Source organism: Chiloscyllium punctatum, chromosome 41 (assembly GCF_047496795.1).
Source record: "Chiloscyllium punctatum isolate Juve2018m chromosome 41, sChiPun1.3, whole genome shotgun sequence".
NCBI classification, from domain to species: domain Eukaryota; kingdom Metazoa; phylum Chordata; class Chondrichthyes; order Orectolobiformes; family Hemiscylliidae; genus Chiloscyllium; species Chiloscyllium punctatum.
This window is the reverse complement of record NC_092779.1, coordinates 49,539,732-49,557,211: the sequence shown is the minus strand read 5'-3', so window position 1 is coordinate 49,557,211 and position 17,480 is coordinate 49,539,732. Positions and strand designations below refer to the sequence as shown.

Sequence of the window (17,480 nt, the reverse complement as noted above, 5' to 3'; positions counted from 1 at the left end):
GTAAACATAAAGTAGTTAGAGTAAATAAATCAATATTGTTTCATTTACAAGCAGCACAAAAAGAGACATAAAACCAAAAATTGCTAACTTAAGTCAGGCAACCAAAATGATGGGCAAAAAATATTAAAGGAAAAAAGTTGTAAATTATAATAAATCATTAAGACAAAAAATGCAATCTGCGAAATCATTATTCAAACAGGTCAATGATTAATGCATTCATAATATTGCTATATAATACAAAAACCCACTTGCTCACACATTAGTGCTATAGGGTTGTTTATGCAGCCATTAACAATCTGTGCTCCTTTTCCTACAGTCACACCGAGAGAGTGGTCATCCCAAACACGTCCACCAATCCGATCTCTGGCTTCCAGCACCATTACCTAATGTGAAACGCAACAATCAGAAAATCCATTTCTTTATTGTCACAACTGCCAGTGACCATTTGTTAGAAGTCTTCCCTCTGAAACCATACACAGGACCCATTCTTAACACTTAAATCCAGTTTATTTTTAGTTGGTCAAGCAACTTAAAGCGACAATAGCTGCCACTAAAAGAAAATGAAATAGTCAACTCTATCAAAAGAAAATAAAATCTTTGCTGTATAGTCTAATCTTAAACATCTAATCACCAAACAATGATTCAGGGGATGCACAAGCACCATTACTAAAAAGAATTGTTAAAGGGAAGAATCTCAAATTCAATATGCTTCCCAGAAATTTCAAACATGCTTAGAATTACAAACGAGATTCCTTTAAACATTCACTACCAAGATGCTGACCTCTTTAATCAAAGGCTGAGCAAAGTGTGTGCAGAGAGCAGGATTAAGCAAATCAGTACAGTAAAATTTGAGCTGCCTGGCACATCACCAATCACAATGCTCCCACAATTAGGATGGGTGATGTCTTACCCTCCACCCTGGGCATTTTTGATGTGCTAGCATCAGCCTTTCCCATTGCATACTGAATAAGAGGATTTTTATTAGATTAGATTTCAATATATTGCCTTAAAAACATAGCAAAGATAGTATACCAGATACTATCTGGGCAGCAGGGTGGCACAGTGGTTAGCACTGCTGCCTCACAGTGCCAGAGACCCAGGTTCAATTCCCACCTCAGGCAACTGTCTGTGTGGAGTTTGCACATTCTCCCAGTGTCTGTGTGGGTTTCCTCCGGTGCTCCGGTTTCCTCCCACAGTCCAACAACGTGCAGGTTAGGTGAATTGGCCATGCTAAATTGCTCGTAGTGTTAGGTTAAGGGGTAAATGTAGGGGAATGGGTCTGGGTGGGTTGCTCTTCGGTTGGTCGGTGTGGACTTGTTGGGCCAAAGGGCCTGTTTCCACACTGTAAGCAATCTAACGTAACCTAATCTAATCTGAATGTATTTTGTTTGTGATTCATTAGAACTGCTTATAGAATAAGAGGTACATAGAGGATAAACCTGAACAGGGAATACTTTATTATAGGTCTATCAACTCCAAAGTCGGTTTTTACACTGCCTCCCCAAGCTCCCACCTCCAGGTCATCTGACTTACTCTTAAAGGAGCACATACACTTATCTACATACATAACACCCCTTCCCCTTTATCTCAATACTACCTTTAAATTGTATAAAGTTCAAAATCTCACAACACCAAGTTATAGTCCAACAGGTTTAATTGGAAGCACACTAGCTTTCGGAGCACCGCTCCTTCATCAGGTGATAGTCCTGAAGGAGTGGTGCTCTGAAAGCTAGTGTGCTTCCAATTAAACCTGTTGGACTATAACCTGGTGTTGTGTGATTTTTAACTTTATACACCCCAGTCCAACACCAACATCTCCAAATCATTTAAATTGCATATATTACATATAAATCCAACAATTATAACTATAATACAGGCACTGTAGGTAAGAGATGTACACCATCAGGAATATTTACAAACAAATGGTAAAAAAACAAATGACCTTCCTCAGACTACACTGACACGATCAGAGTGATGACGATGCTTAGAAGACTGTCCCAGCTGAGGAACCTTTCCTAGTGTAGTTTCCCAGGTTTCAGGAAGCTCCTGTTGTTTTGCATAGATGTCCCTCACTGTTGACCTCTGGCACTACTGTTGTCTCCTCCCTGGTTATGATGAACTCTGCTGTGACTTGTCAACATCACAGTTCCCATCTGGACTAGCTTGGTCTTTTGAGGGGCATTTCCCAGCAACCCCTGCCCTTTACCATTGATGAGGTGCAGCATCCAGCTGGTCCATGTCTCTCCTCCGGACCAGTTCATCCCAGGTCTGCACCATATATGACAACAGTCCTGTTTGAACCACTTCTACCACTGGGATCAGTTCTTCCCCAAACATATAATTCCAAGCCAACATGGTCTCTCCTCTATGGAATACCCATGGCCTTGAAGTTCCCATCCTTCTGGCCATCTGTCCGTCTTGATTTCGCTCTATCACCTCTCTGGTCTTTTCCAGCTGCAGTAACTCAAACAAACATTGTTCAACTGCCAACGGAGAACCATAAGAACATTGAGGATACCAGTGACCATTGTGGCATTTCCCTGTATATGCTAAGGAACCTGTTGAGTCACCGTCCAAGCAAACCTTCCCCTTGAGACACCTTTAAGGCCTGCTTCAAGGTTTGAACAAATCTCTCCACCTAGCCGTTTGTTGCACAGTGACATGGAGCAGATTGGTACATGTATGACTGCGATTTTCCAGGAACTCCTCGAAGACGTGTACCAAACATTATGGACCATTGTCACTCTCAATTTGTTTGGGATTCCTGAATCTGGAAGAGATTTCACCCACTAGGCCTACTGTTACTTCTGCTGATACTAGCTTCATCACCACCACCTCAGGCCACTTTGAGTGGGTACCCATGGCCACCAGAAATAAGTCCCTCTACTGGTTCTGTGAAAACTGTGAATCTGATGTCACATGATTGAGGCATGGGTGAAGGGGCGACATTATCCAACTTTCTCCTCAATCTGAGAGTCCATCTTCAGCCACCCCAAATCTTTTTGCTTCGCCTCCATAAACTTCCTCACATTCCTGGGCCCATTCCCACAGTCACCCTTTCCCAGCAACAGATGCAAGGGTTTTAGAATGGTTCCCAACTCAGCCAAAAACCATAGTAATGTACAAGCCCAAAGAATGATCTCAGTTGAGATATATTCTTAGGTCTAGGGGCCTTCATGATAGCCTGCATCTTACTGAGCACCTTGTGTACTACCCACCATCTGTTGTATGGCCCCAGTACTCAATGGGGTCTTGTATCCAAAAAAAATCTCTCATTTCCCCCTTGTCACTTGCAGGTTATGCTCCTGCAACCTTTCTGGATTTCTTCCAAGTTAAGCTGAAGAAAACAGTTGTCTGACCTATGCAAGAGACAGTTAGCTTAAAAACAGCTAGCTATTTACAGATAACTGGCAATTGCTGGTAAAGGGGAACTGTAGCAGACCATTTAGCCTTTTGATCTTGTTCAGCAATTTAATGAGATCATGGCTGATCTGTGAACTAATCTGAACACTGGTCTTTACTCCATATCCCTTAATACTTTGATTAAGCCTAATTTATCAATCCTAGATTTAAAATATTAAATCTTAGTATTAATGACCAATTGAACAAGAGATGCCAAAATTTCTATTACTTCTGTGTGTAGCATTTCTTAAATTTGCTCCTGACAAGTCTCCATCAATATTGAGGCCATATGCCCTGATTCTAGGTTTCTCAATCCATCAACAGTACTGATTGAATGACTGACTAAAATGTTTGGGAACAACAGTCTGAACTAGAAAGATATTTCATTAAATATTTCTTGACTCAACAGGTCACCAAGTATGTAATTCTTTACTGACAATTAAGTTTAAATAAAAATTAGGATAAAATCTAAAGCTGGATTTTTACCAAGTACTTTGCACAAATTAAACACACCAACAAAACTTACTACGAAAAGCTTTCTACTCCCATCCCCACTCCTACCCTATCAAAATATACATTCCTTCAAATTACATTAACAAATTCCACCAACTTTACTCTCATGTGTTCTTCAAAATTGTGAAGAGACACTTAATGAGAAGAGAACAAACAACTGGTGACTATGAAACTGTTACTGCTACTGAAAAATGGATGTCAGTGAATAAGGACAGGAGCAGCTCAACTGTAATGCACTCCCTAACAAACAATGGATAGTCACACTGAAATGAGGGGGGAAAGGCAACACACATGGAACTGTACCCCAGCTTGGTGAAAGGAGGAAAGAGGACAGGAATATTGGAAAGCAAATTCTAACAATATATTTTCAAACAACCAGCTCAGTTATCAAACATCAAAACAAGTCAGTTAATTGACTTCATAGGGATTTTATCATAGCTTCTCCTTGTAATGTTAGGTGCTTAAAGTCAATATTTGCGACCTCACTTCTCAGTGAATATGGTTGCACACGTATTTAAGTCAGACCATTAAGGCAACCAAACAATTTTCCATACATGTATTTTCTTTGTAAAATGACCCAATTTAGTTATTTCAAATAGACATGTTTGTTAAATTTGATGAAGTCAGCTAGTAAACTAAAGTTGAGCTTTTGTGACTTATTTTTAAATTATAAGTTTTCTAAAGAGCTGACTTACCTTAATTCCAAAATTTTGCAGTTGTCGTGCAGCTGCTAAGCCTGCTGCACCAGCGCCAATTACAATAACATTTTTCTGTCAAAAATAAGAATAATACACAATTGATAATCACAAATCTAAAAATGCTCGATACAAATATCAGATAGAACTTTACTCAGGAAAATTGGTTTGTTATATTTTCAGTAATAAGTCAACTACTGAATCAATAACATGACAAGAAAAGTGACAGAATATTTTAAAAGCAACAAAATTTCAACAACTAATAACTTCAGTCATTTATTTAGATAATTTTGAAAAGCAAACACCTAGAGGGTTGTTAATTAAGATTAACATACTACAATGACTGCAAAAACATGAAAACAGTTTTGTTTTATTTATTGGTAAAAAGAGATTTGAACAGGAGGCTCCAACAAAAGTCAAATAAACAACTATGTTTGCAGTCCTCTAATATTAAACAAATTATTCAAAACTTTCCAATCCTCAGTAAGAGCATGGCATTTTATTTTTAAGAAAAGTGTGTCAGTTGAAATGAACTACCAGTTTTGTGTAACACAGAGAGTCAATTTACCAAACTACCAATGGATACTCAAAATTTTGAGAGTGACACCAACATCAATAATTGATGTCACAGCAACTGCAAAGAATCTCAGTGATTAATTTAATCAGACTTTGTTTGTGAAGTGTGGACATCATTTATTGCCCATCGCTAACTGTCCTTGAGAAGTTGGTGGTGAGTGATCTTCGTGATCTGCTGTGGTCTACGTACACCCACACTGCATTTAGGAAGATTTTGGCCACATGACACAAAGAAATCACCATATGTTACCAATTCAGACTGGAATATAACTGCTTACTTTGCCATGAAGAGCACTGAGCTGCTCCAGAGTGAATGAAGCCACACTCATTCAGGCATCCACACTCCTAATTTGTGCATTATGGATAGTGGACAGGCTTTGGAGAGTCTGAACAGGTGGTTTTTCCAAAATTCCCAGCCTCTCGTGTAACAGTATTTAGATCATGAGTCCAGGTAATTTTGACTTCAATGTTAACAAGGATGTTGATGGTGGGAAGTTCATCGTTATTAGTAATGCCATTCAACATCATGGGGTGATGAGTAGATTCTGCCTTGTTGGACGTGGCCACTGGTATGAATTTTACTTGCTACTTTCCAGCCAAAGTCTGAATGCTGTCCACATTGTGTGTGTGCAGGCAGAGACAGAGACATTTCATTATCTGAGGGACTACAACTAGTAGTTAACATTGCAGAATCAACAAGTATAACTCCAAAAAGGAATGTGACTCCCAAATTTAAAACAGATAGTGAAAAAAAATGGTGGGGAACTTAGCATGAAGCAGGAGACTGAATGGACTAAGTAGCAACCATCACCCTGTTAATATATCTCTGATACTTTAATAATGATAAATTATACTCAGTTTCGCAGCAAGAGGAGTTTTAATATTCCAAGATGATATTTAACAGAAAATTAACTACAATAGGGCAGAATTTATTGTAAAAGTAATTAACACTAATTGTTGGCACTAAATATTGAACTACATCTTGCTGCCATAAGCTCTGAAAAACCACATCTCACTTTCTAGCTGTCCATTTAAGTGTACTGAGTTTGCCAAGCTCCTGTACATGCATCATAAATGTGAACTGAAATCACAAAGTTACAGCTTGCCTATTATATCCTGTACTCTTAACTGTGCAGTGACTCAATCGAGGAAAAACAATTTGAAAATTAACTTCTACCAGTATGGGTTTTCAGTCCATCAAATTTTAATTGTTATTTCATTTTTTTTTAAATGTAAACTTGTTTTTTTAAAAAAAAACTTGCCTTGTTTATTCTTCTCTCTTATTGCAATATTTCTTTACTTGGTGGTTTTATGTCCTGATTTGAGACTTTTCGAACTTCATGGTTCAGAGTCTGTACTGCTAATTAACAATTTCTTAATCTTTATGAAACAGGAAGTTGTTTGTCTCTCATTCACAAAGGTTCTAGGTACCTTAAGCGGCCATTTCAATCTCTGACTTAGAACAAGTGGCCTTGCAAAAGCTTAAGAGCATTTAACAGGAAGGGGCAATTCTAATGAATGACAGGCAGCATTTATTGCGATTGTAACAAATTCACTCTGATGATAAAAAATCATTAGGCATAATTCCCCTTTATTGGCTAATTCATATAGAATAATACCAGGAAAATTATTTTCCAATTCTGCAAAACACTAGTTACATTACTGCTAATTCATTGCAAAAATGTATTGCAGGAAGCAAATGTAAAATCTGTATAAATGACTTGTGAGGATGCTACCAGGAATTAAGCGCTTAAGCTAAAGATAGATTAGATAGATCTAGGGTTGTTTTTTGGAAGAGAAATAGCTGAAGGCAGATTGAATTGAGGTGTAAAGATTTATGAGTAATTTATTAGATTGGATAGACTGTTTCTCTCAGCAGAAGTCAATTAAATGGGGGCATATTTTTGAATCAACTGGGTTAGAATTCTCACTGATATTTCACTTTATTTTCATTACTTTATCATTTTTGGTTGAACCATGAGCTGAGAGCTGAAGGTGACCTATGGACTGTAAGCAACAGCTTGTTTCTAAAAAAAAAGAAGACAAATTAATGTTTGCTTAAGCTAAGACTGTGGTTGACTATTTGTGGTTGATTCTTCTTCAAAGAATGCTGTGGATGTTTGATTCCAGCAATGCATTATGCTGAAACAGATCATTGATGTTTGAAAGTTAACAGATGTCCCATTGGGAGTCAGCCAGCCTATGAAAAAGAAACCAAAGTTTAATTTGATTTTTAATTATGTTCAAGTCAGAAAGATTGTGGCTTTGACTACAGGTCAGGAGTCCTTGGCTATCCTCCTTTATCAACTTATTGAAAGTTTGGATAATAGAATTGCAGTTAAAAGTATGAAGTGAATATTTCTCAGTTCTGGATGGAGGTTTGCTTGCTCAGCCTGAGCTACAAATCTTCTCAAAACTCGCTAATTCCTCAGTTATCTGGAAGCTATTTGCATGCATCAGTGTCTTTAGAAACTAAGCAAGGTACAATCCCATGCATCTGAGATCTTATGTTTTGTGGAGTCAGGTTTGGTGAACTAATCAGTTGCCTGTTTTATCTTTCGATTTATCCCTTACCTATGTCTGTTTGTTGGCCTTTGAGAGAATGAGGGATGGGTTAGAATCAAACAAGATTGATCTTAAATTATTGAATAATTAGATTACCATGCAATTTACCTTTGCTCTTCCAGAACCACTGTATTATTAATAAATTGTTAATTCTTTTGTTTAAGCTACAAATTTAGTGTCCACTATCAGTCATTCACAAAGTCAAGAAGTTCAGGGCCAATTTTGAGGGTCAGTTTGAACTTCACTGTGTGGCGAATACAGGAATAGGGAGGCTGATCTGATTTGGCTGCCTGTCTGTGTATTATTTCAAGGTAGGATTAGCAAGAAATTGAAGAAAGTTCATTTCACTGGTTGAGTGTGTCTCACATTTACTGCCTTAAAAGGTGGTAATGGCAGAAACCCCCATTGCATTTAGAACATACAAGTATGTGCATTTATGGGCAATGAGCTAGAAAAGATTATTGAACTTCTTGCAACCACTGTGGATACAACAGGTCATTTGGCTCTTCCAGTGCTTTAAACTTCATTTTATTCATAATTTTGAAATAATTAAACAAGAACTTTTAACCATTTTTCATCTGCTTGATCCCTGGAGTTACAATTTGAACAGCTTGCCAACATATATGCAGAGGAACTTTGCTAGAATCCAAGAACACCCATTAAACATTAATGATCAAAATAACATGAAGCAAAATAAATGAACACAGGGTTATTTTCTTTCATTTTTCAATCACATTATCCAGCAAAATTTGTACACTATTTAGTTATCAAGTCAGACAAATGAATTATTTTCAAGTAGTTATTTTGAAGTATACTATCTACCATTCAAAAAAATTGTAAATTAACTTTTTAAATTGAATTACCCAAAAAGCATCCTTTTCTCCACCATGTTTAGAAATCAGCTTTTTAAAAGTTATATTTAGAAAACCTAAAAGAAAAACAAAAAGAAACAAGTACTGTCCAACCTTGTGATAATAACTAGGCAGGAGGGGATGATCTGGGTTAACAGCCAAGATCCCAGTGTTGACCAAGCCCTTTCTGGTCACAAAATATAAAATCTTCTCCACTTCCAGGACACAACGAATACGAACAAGCCCTCGAACAACTATATGGTTTGCACACTTTTGGGGAGTAAGAACCTCCTGCAGATGAAAGACAAGGGCAGCCAATTTAGCATTTTTCTTTAAGACATGACAGGAAGACAAATAAACTTTATCCATTGAACACATTGATATTTTGTTGACAGCACAATCATCTTAACTCCAATTACCAGCCCTATTCCATATTGCTCAATGTCTAAACATCCCAACTAAGTAGCCATCACTGCATTTAAAGACCCCAATTAATTTTGCATCATTAACACTCTGCTGATTTTTCTAATAAGAATGTGCAAGCTAATTACAGTGTACATTAGTAAACATATGTCATCTCTGTTTCACATTAGTGTGCCAATTAAGTTGCAAGAGGCAGGTTATATAACCATTTTCTTGATAACATAGAAAGAATGGTAGCTGTGGCACCCGAGCTATGGTGAAAGTGCAATCCAAGATTCACATAGTGAACAAGACATGTTAATGTTAAACAAAACAATTCAAGGAACCATGCAAAATATTTAAATTATAATGATCAGCAATCACAGAGTAATCATTCACTAATATATCAATAAGAAATCCAAACTACAATGAAAAATCTTTACAAAGCTTCATTTAAAAAAAACTGTTCTGAGGGGGTTTGGAAATCACTCAGATAGAACATTGCATATTCAAACATGCTAGTGCAGAATATACTCAAGCATATTCTTAGAAACTGAAGGAGACTAGGGGAATTCTTCCCCCATTTCACAACGCATTATTTAAATATGGAATACAAAATATAAACTGAAAATAAAATTAGAAAAGTAGAAAAACAGTACAGAAACAAGCAGAAATTTGCAATTAGATAGAATACTTTAGTTGAAGAACCAATGGAAGCAAGTCAAATGGTCATTAAATGTTAAATGCAAAGTTAAATGGTGCCATGATAAGGGAATCAGCAAGAGAGAGAGAAAATAGTAAAGTGAAGACAGTATAACTTTATTCTAATGCAAGATGAAATACATATCTGGTGAAACTGTATCATAACTGTAATAAAGACTTTTAGATCAACCAAAAGACTAACATTAAGGTGGTATAAGAGCAGAAAAAGTGCAGGAGGACTGAAGAGGAGGTCGAACTAGAAATATTGACATTTCTAGTACAAAAGAAAGCAGAACTACAGAGAGAGAAAACTTTATTTTTGCATAACAATATGTTCACTGAGTTCACATCTGAAATTCTGTCCCACAAAACACATGTTTTGACTATACTGATGCCCATTTGGAACTTGAATATGCTTTTCATTTGATGTGATACCATTAACTGCAGATATGTGGATCTTCTGCATTTTCAAAAGCATTCCTGTATGTAAACTACCAGAACTCTACAAACACAATCAGCAACATACTCACTTTTGCTCTGAAGTTGGAAGATAATAGGGCCTTTAACTTGCTCCCTTTTGGAACAAATAACTTTTCACTCGTGGGATTTTAACTGCATACTGAGGGGTGACCTTACAGAGGTTTATAAAATCATGAGGGGCACAGATAGGATGAAGAGACAAAGCTTTTTTTCCCTGGGGTGGGGGAGTCCAGAACTAGAGGACATAGGTTTAGGGTGAGAGGGGAAAGATACAAAAGAGACCCAAGTGGCAATTTTTTCACACAGAGGGTGGTTCGTGTACGGAATGAGCTGCCAGAGGAAGTGGTGGAGGCTAGTACAATTACAACATTTAAAAGGCATCTGGTTGGGTGTATGAATAGGAAGGGTTTGGAGGGATATGGGCCGGGTGCTGGCAGGTGTGAATAGATTGGATTGGGATATCTGGTTGGCATGGACAAGTTCGAATGAAGGGTCTATTTCCATGCTGTACATCTCTATGACTCTATTATTGGATACAAGTTGTTCACATGCTACCGCTAATTTGCTGAGCAAATGTCAAATGCTCACAAAGAGATTCAGAATCATTCACACAAACAAAAAAATAAGTCATTTGTGCTCAGATTCAAAGAACAAATCAAAGATGATAAAATTCTTGAGGACATTTCATTGGGGATACTCTGAATTTCAATATTTTGTAAATTTAATTCTTCCTGCTTCAGAATTTGGAAAACATGCTGCATTCTTTTGGGAATAGGAAAGGAAACTTTCTATGAAAGTACTAAAGTAAATACTGGGATTCCTTTTGGTACACATGCAAATATTGTTCAACTCCTGTGAAGTTTAGAATTAAAACTTAGCCTTCAAACACAGACTAAGAATAAAGGGGAGCAAAGAAAAGTCCTCTACGCACATGTAAACTTGCTAGAGTACGCCAAGGAAGCAAGAGTCCAGGATAGTTACAACATCTGTCGCATTCAAACAATAGATCAACCTGTTATTTGGATTCATAAATATTGGCCATAAGAAAAATGTTATTGGTGGAACTATGTTGATGTCATTTTTAGGAAATGCAGCATAAGAAAAAACAAGCTAAAGAAATGAGTAAGGGAAAGCAACTAGAAATTAGGCATGCTAAGGGCTTACTTTGCAATTAATATGCCAAAGAGCCAAAATTAGATTTCTCAATGCTAAGTACATTGTAGGATCCCGGGAATATTCAGGAAACTCATACAACTCATCCAGTTCCATCACATCTGGTCTCACACAAAGGGCTTTTCCACATTCATTGGGTTGATAGAAAGGTTGGAAGTAAGGACTCATTCCTGCAACTGATCACAACAGACTCAAAGTTAATTCAATTTATAAATAAGGTACAGGTGAAATTTAGTTTTAAATCAGTATTTTTTCCTGATACTGCTGTTATGCTATTATAAACCTTCACAGTGTTACTAAAGTGTTTCATGTTTATAATTTATAAACTTAAACTTTTGAAGAATGCAGAAAAATAGATTTTTTTAAAGCTCTGTGGATCTGATCTTTTTAAAAAATAGCCCAATGTAAAGACACAAAGTTATTTTCGACAATGCATTTCTTCATAGTTTACAAATATTACAATAATTGCTTGTTTAATGTAGACATTTTGCCAGGGTTACAAACATCTGGATGTATATGATGCTTTGAGATTAGTTGTCTTTTACAGTTAGTAACCAGCCTAGGGCAGTGAAAAGAGCTTCCATGCCAACTCTCCTGTTTATTGAAATATTCTCATTGTAAAACCAATAAGAAACTCAATTGCACTCTTCGAGAGCATCTGGAAGAACCTTTCTTTCTGTATTTCCTGAGCAAGCTGTACTTACAACATGGTGATGGTGATGGCAATATCTATCTATCTACAGCATCTGAACATGCCATATTATCTCCTTCCCTCAAGAACTAAAACTTATTGGCTTAAAGTGCTTTCCCCGCTCAACTGCAGAATTATACAAGATAGTAGCATTTTGTAACAAAATTCTTCTCAAAAGGAGAAAGAAATTGCTTATTCCTCAAATGCAACATTGCTCAAATGTTGGCAAACCTGCAATTATACCAACAGATACATATGCCACCCAAATTCTTGTGGGGGAAAGATACCTTTTCCACAAGAACATGCATTGGATACCAAAGTTTTGGCAAAAAAATGTTAACAGTCCATATACACCTGTGGCTTTGCATCAGGAAAACTTAAGAGTATGATCTAATGTCTGGGACTATAATTGAAGGGGTTGTCCATAGTTTGCCTCAAGTGTTGATCCACCCATAGGGAATGATTTGGCCAGAGCAAAAGTTGTAGCTTCTCTCACAGCCACAGAAAGCCAAGCTAAGTCAAGGACTCAAAACTGCTGGAGGAGATTTCAAGAGCTTTTCTTTCATCATAGGAACTGAGCAATATCTCAAAAAAAGTTCATTATGAGGTCAAGTTGGCACCACAGACAGATATTTGGTTATTCCAAACTTTCCTTGAAGACTTGAATAATGGGACAGAAGCATTCAATAAACTTTCTGCAACTGAGACTCAACAAGCCAACTAAGAGGTAAGTAATAAATCTCAATCAGCTCAAGCCAAAGCAGAAGGAGGAGTGAACTTCCTTGTCAGAATTGGAGATCTCCTCACTGTCCAGTGGATGGATGATAGCTCACCAGACAGTGGTATCACCCAAATTATGTCAACAGATATTAAAGGATTGCTCGTGAAATTCCTCTGATGTAACATGTAGGAATCTGAAGACCAACTGCATATATTGACACTTTTACTCACCAACTCTTCACAGGAATGTGGTCTAGTTTTGTAAAATGTTCTATTTCTGTCAGCTGGTGGGAAACCAATAAAATGAAATAATACTGTCACCTTTAATTTCTACACAAGTTTGAGGAACCAGTGTGTTAGTAGATCATTACTGAAAACAAAAGCTAGACATGAGAATATCCTTACTAGTCTGGATATGGAGGCTCTGTTTTCAGAGACTATACCCTCAAGAACAGTTAATGCTAAGGTAGAGGTCTTCACTTAATCTGCCTGAAACTCCACTGGTAATCCATATCAAATTTCTCATTTATGTATAAACATTTTGTGGAATGAGTATAGTCTAGGTATAATACAGTTAGAGGCTTTCCATATTATCCATAGACACAGAATTTTAGAAAGATACTGTTAAACTTTCAAAAATAATAAGAACATGCTGTCATGAAAATCTCAGAGTGGGGCAAAGAACTAGAATTTCTATTGGTTGGGATTCAAGATTCACCTGATGAATCTACTGGTTTTAGTCTTTTTGAATTAGTTTATGGACATGAACTAAGAAGTCCTCTGAAACTAACCCAGGAAAGATTTCAGACCAGAGGATCAAATTTTCCATGTTACACTAGAATCGCAGATGCTTGTATATGAGCTCAAAATTCTTTACAGCACTGTAAACAACAAAGCATAAATGGATTGACAAGCATCCATAACAACAAATATTTCAACCAAGGGTTAAGGTGTTACTATTACCACCTTTATAAGATGACCATTGAAAGCACAATCCAGTGGGCTACATAAGGTACTCAAAAAAAACGGTCAAGTGAGTTATTGGATAGACACCCCAAGTCACTGGAAAAATAATCGGCTGCATTACGCCAGTATGTTGAAGCAATATCACAGTCAGCCAGAGGATAAGCAAATGCAGATATTTTAGGTAGTAGTAACAGTGGAGGATGAAAGGGATAGTGAGAATGAGGCAGAAAGGGGTCCAGACAATTCCCAAATTAAGTCCCTTTGGTTAGCTAACACTAAACTATTAGAGAGGCTAGATGGCGTGCTTTCATATTTACAACTAGAACAAGATGACTTACAGAATTTGAAGAAATCTATAGCAACAAGCTACAACATGCAACTTTAGCCACACATGATATGGATTGCAGGGGAATCATTTCCTATGAAACAGGATCCTTAGATTAGGTCCAGAGAAACAAACCCAGTGAAAATAGAAATCCAAGTTTGAAAACCACTTACTTGAACCTTGTCTTAGCAGCTGGAGCTCCCTATTCATATCAATGCCCAACCTTGATGCTTCAACCAGATTCAGCACATAGAAAGGCTAATGTTGAGTTGAAAACAGATTCTTAACTAATTCCTTTGAAGTTGACAGTGAGAGATTTAATATCATTTGGGGTAAAAAAAAACCTCAACCACTTTTCAGAGATGGTTAGTATACATTCCCAATTGTGTGGTTTATCTTTGCATAGTGATGTGCATTTTCACTTGAAGGCACCACTTGGAACAATTAACAGCTTATTTTGAAAATTAAACTTATCACTAAATCAGCTGAATGTATCAAAATTGGAGTTTATGAACGATGCAGGTACCCTACTTAAGGCAGGGAGTACAGCAAGGCCAAGCACTGCCAATTGATTCCTGATGAAGGGCTTTTGCCCGAAACGTCGATTTTCCTGCTCCTCGGATGCTGTCTGACCTGCTGTGCTTTTCCAGCACCACTCTCATCTAGACCCCATGCACTGCCAATGGCAGCTTAAATACAATCTTTACCGGAATGCGCTGTCCCTGAAACTATCACAAAATTGAGATTTTTTGGGATGTACGGTTTCTGGTTTAATTTTGTATAAACCTACAGCACCATAGCTCCTCCCCAGACAGACTTATTACAAAAGGCAGCTATGATAATGTAGCCATGCAAGGTTTGAAACATTAAAAAGCATTTTGATCAATAAATCACTGTTGGCTGCCCCCAAATTTACTGAACCAGATAGTGGTAGTTAGGCACAGTGCTGTTACAAGACGAGGAGTGAGACATACAGAAGCAAATGGGGATTTTATCGAAAAAAAATGAAATAGAAATCAGAAGTGGCACAGTATTATAGAAAAAATAAATTCAAGCATTGCTATTAATTCTTAAATATTTTGAAAACTGCATACCACACAGCTAAAGGAAAACACTGATACATAATGACCACAAGCTCTTAGCATTTGTGGAAAAATTCAACAACCAAAATGTTGGGTTCAATGGAGTTTGCTAATACAGCCTTATTAGTTAGATATCATAGAATCCCTACAGTCCAGAATAAGGCCATTCAGCTCACCAAGTCTGCACTGAACCCCACCCAGCCGCAGACCCTATCCTAAGCCAGTAACCCTGCATTTACCATGAATAAGCCATTTAGCCTGAACATCACTGGTCACTATGGGACAATTTAGCATGGTCAGTTCACCTAATCCGCACATCTTTGCACTGTGGGAGGGAACCAGAACATGCAAACTGCACACAAACAGCCACCCAAGGCTGGAACTGAACCCAGGTTCCCTGGCGCTATTAGACAGGAGCACTAACCACTGAACCATTGTGCCATCTATAAAGAAGTCACATTGCATGGAAAAATAATCTAATTCCCAAATTCCCTTTTCAAGGATGTAACTTTATTTGAATTGTCTAAGCATCAAGAGGGCAGCAGAAATAACTGTATAATGAAGGGGTTAAGATAATCAAGCATTAAAGCTCCAGCCATTTAGCCAATGATAAGTAAAGTGTTTCAGAACTATAAATGCGTAGAGAAATGGATAACAAACAATATATTCAAGTATAGTAGTGTGGAAGCCACGCTCTCAAAGGTTGTGGGTAAAAGAACAGCCGATGCTGATAAAAAACTTTGGGAAACAAAGATAACATGGAATGCATGGATGTTGAAGTGTGGGAATTGTATTATGCATGGTGTAATCTGTATAAAATATGAAGGCATTCTGTAACCCACCAGAGTGAGTTTTAAACTTTAATGTTCAGGTTCTCTATAGACATATGCATAAAAAACAAAATATTGTCATCCTGTTTTCTTGAAGTCCTTTTATCAACTTGTCAAGGTGACCCCCGTAACAGTTTGGCATAGTCACAAAAGGTTATGTCACAACCCTGGCATTAGCATTGCATTTGGGGAAGTAGGTTTTCATTTTCCACTCTCAGATATAGCAGACAGCCATACCAAACAGATGTAAATGGGATCCAAAAGAATCTGAAGGACGAGTCAGGACAACAGGTGCCAGATGTGGTGGCTGGACCATGCTGGTGGAATTGGGTAGGAGAGTGTTGATGAAAAAGCCAAAAAATCCAGAGGGGTCAGGCACCTCAAGAGCTGCAAGCAGAACAGGATTGCCAAAACCACGTGGTCAGAAAAGGTTGCAAAAGCAGACAAAATGATTTACTCATGACAGATTCCAGCGAAATGAGATGATGAGCTTAAGTGAGACACCTTCCTTTGTTCTTTGTTCCTGGGTAGCAGCCAGAGAAAATAACAGAAAAATAATTAATTAAAACACGTTTCCATGGAGACAAACGGCAAAAGAAAAAATTGTTTTTGTATCTTTCCTATTATTTGTTTAAACCTGGAATTGTTAAATGTCTAAAAGTAAAGGATGAACTGTTCAAAGATGTTAGTGCATGGCATCAAATTGAATTGTTTGATTTTTGACGTTAAGAACATTGTAAGGATATTTCTAAGACTCATGAGAAGAGAGAAACAGTTAAATGCAATTTGTTTTGTGAATTTCGAACAGTTTAAGGAAAAGGGAACTGTAGGATTTTTAAAAATTAATTTGGTGCAGTGATTGAAGTATTTGTGTCTAAGTGCTAATAATTAAGGATTAACAACAACTTGTTCGAAAATGTTATTGAACAAGGTAATCTGTAGATAGACAAACCATCACAGATATAGATAGTAACCATCTACATCGTCAAGTGTACTGGAGAAAAGAAATAGGACCTTTAAAAACACATTGAAATGTTCAGTACAGATTAGGATACAATGTAATACTGCATACAACAAACTTAATGATGATTGACCATTTATTGTGCAAGATTTGCGGTGGAGAAGACATGGGAAATTAGGTTATGTGTTTTAAGTTTAAAATTTACAAGCCATTCTACAATAGCCATCAGCTCCTCTTTATGACCATGGACAGGCTGTCTGCCATAACGGAGTGAAAAACCAATTGACACTGAGACGGAGGGTGAGCATGATTAAGCATCAAAGAATGAAGTCAGCGAGACCAGGAATTCTAACAATAGAGTGGTGGATATGCCAAGAGCACAACAAATTTACCACAACCCCATTATTATCCACAGTACCATCAGAAGTCCAAAAAATGGAAGAGTGTCAGTAAATAGCAATAAACTTCAAGGTGATATCCATGAGCAGGTACCCATTATTCTAAACATCTCCAATAATGGTTCTCCTGAGTGGCGTTCAGTTCAGA

General features: G+C 37.3%; 1 protein-coding gene across 4 annotated transcripts in view; it reads right to left on the bottom strand.

Moving 5' to 3' along the window:
- Positions 1-17,480, bottom strand: part of kdm1b (lysine demethylase 1B) — a 111,516-nt gene that overhangs the window by 46,686 nt on the left and 47,350 nt on the right. For all 4 annotated transcript variants that reach the window (XM_072560893.1, XM_072560896.1, XM_072560895.1 and 1 more), the window contains 4 exons: positions 11,351-11,535; positions 8,717-8,893; positions 4,611-4,685; positions 249-383 (listed from right to left, as the gene is read on the bottom strand). In XM_072560893.1, coding sequence (XP_072416994.1) covers positions 249-383; positions 4,611-4,685; positions 8,717-8,893; positions 11,351-11,535 — 572 coding nt within the window. The remainder of the gene's footprint in view (positions 1-248; positions 384-4,610; positions 4,686-8,716; positions 8,894-11,350; positions 11,536-17,480) is intronic.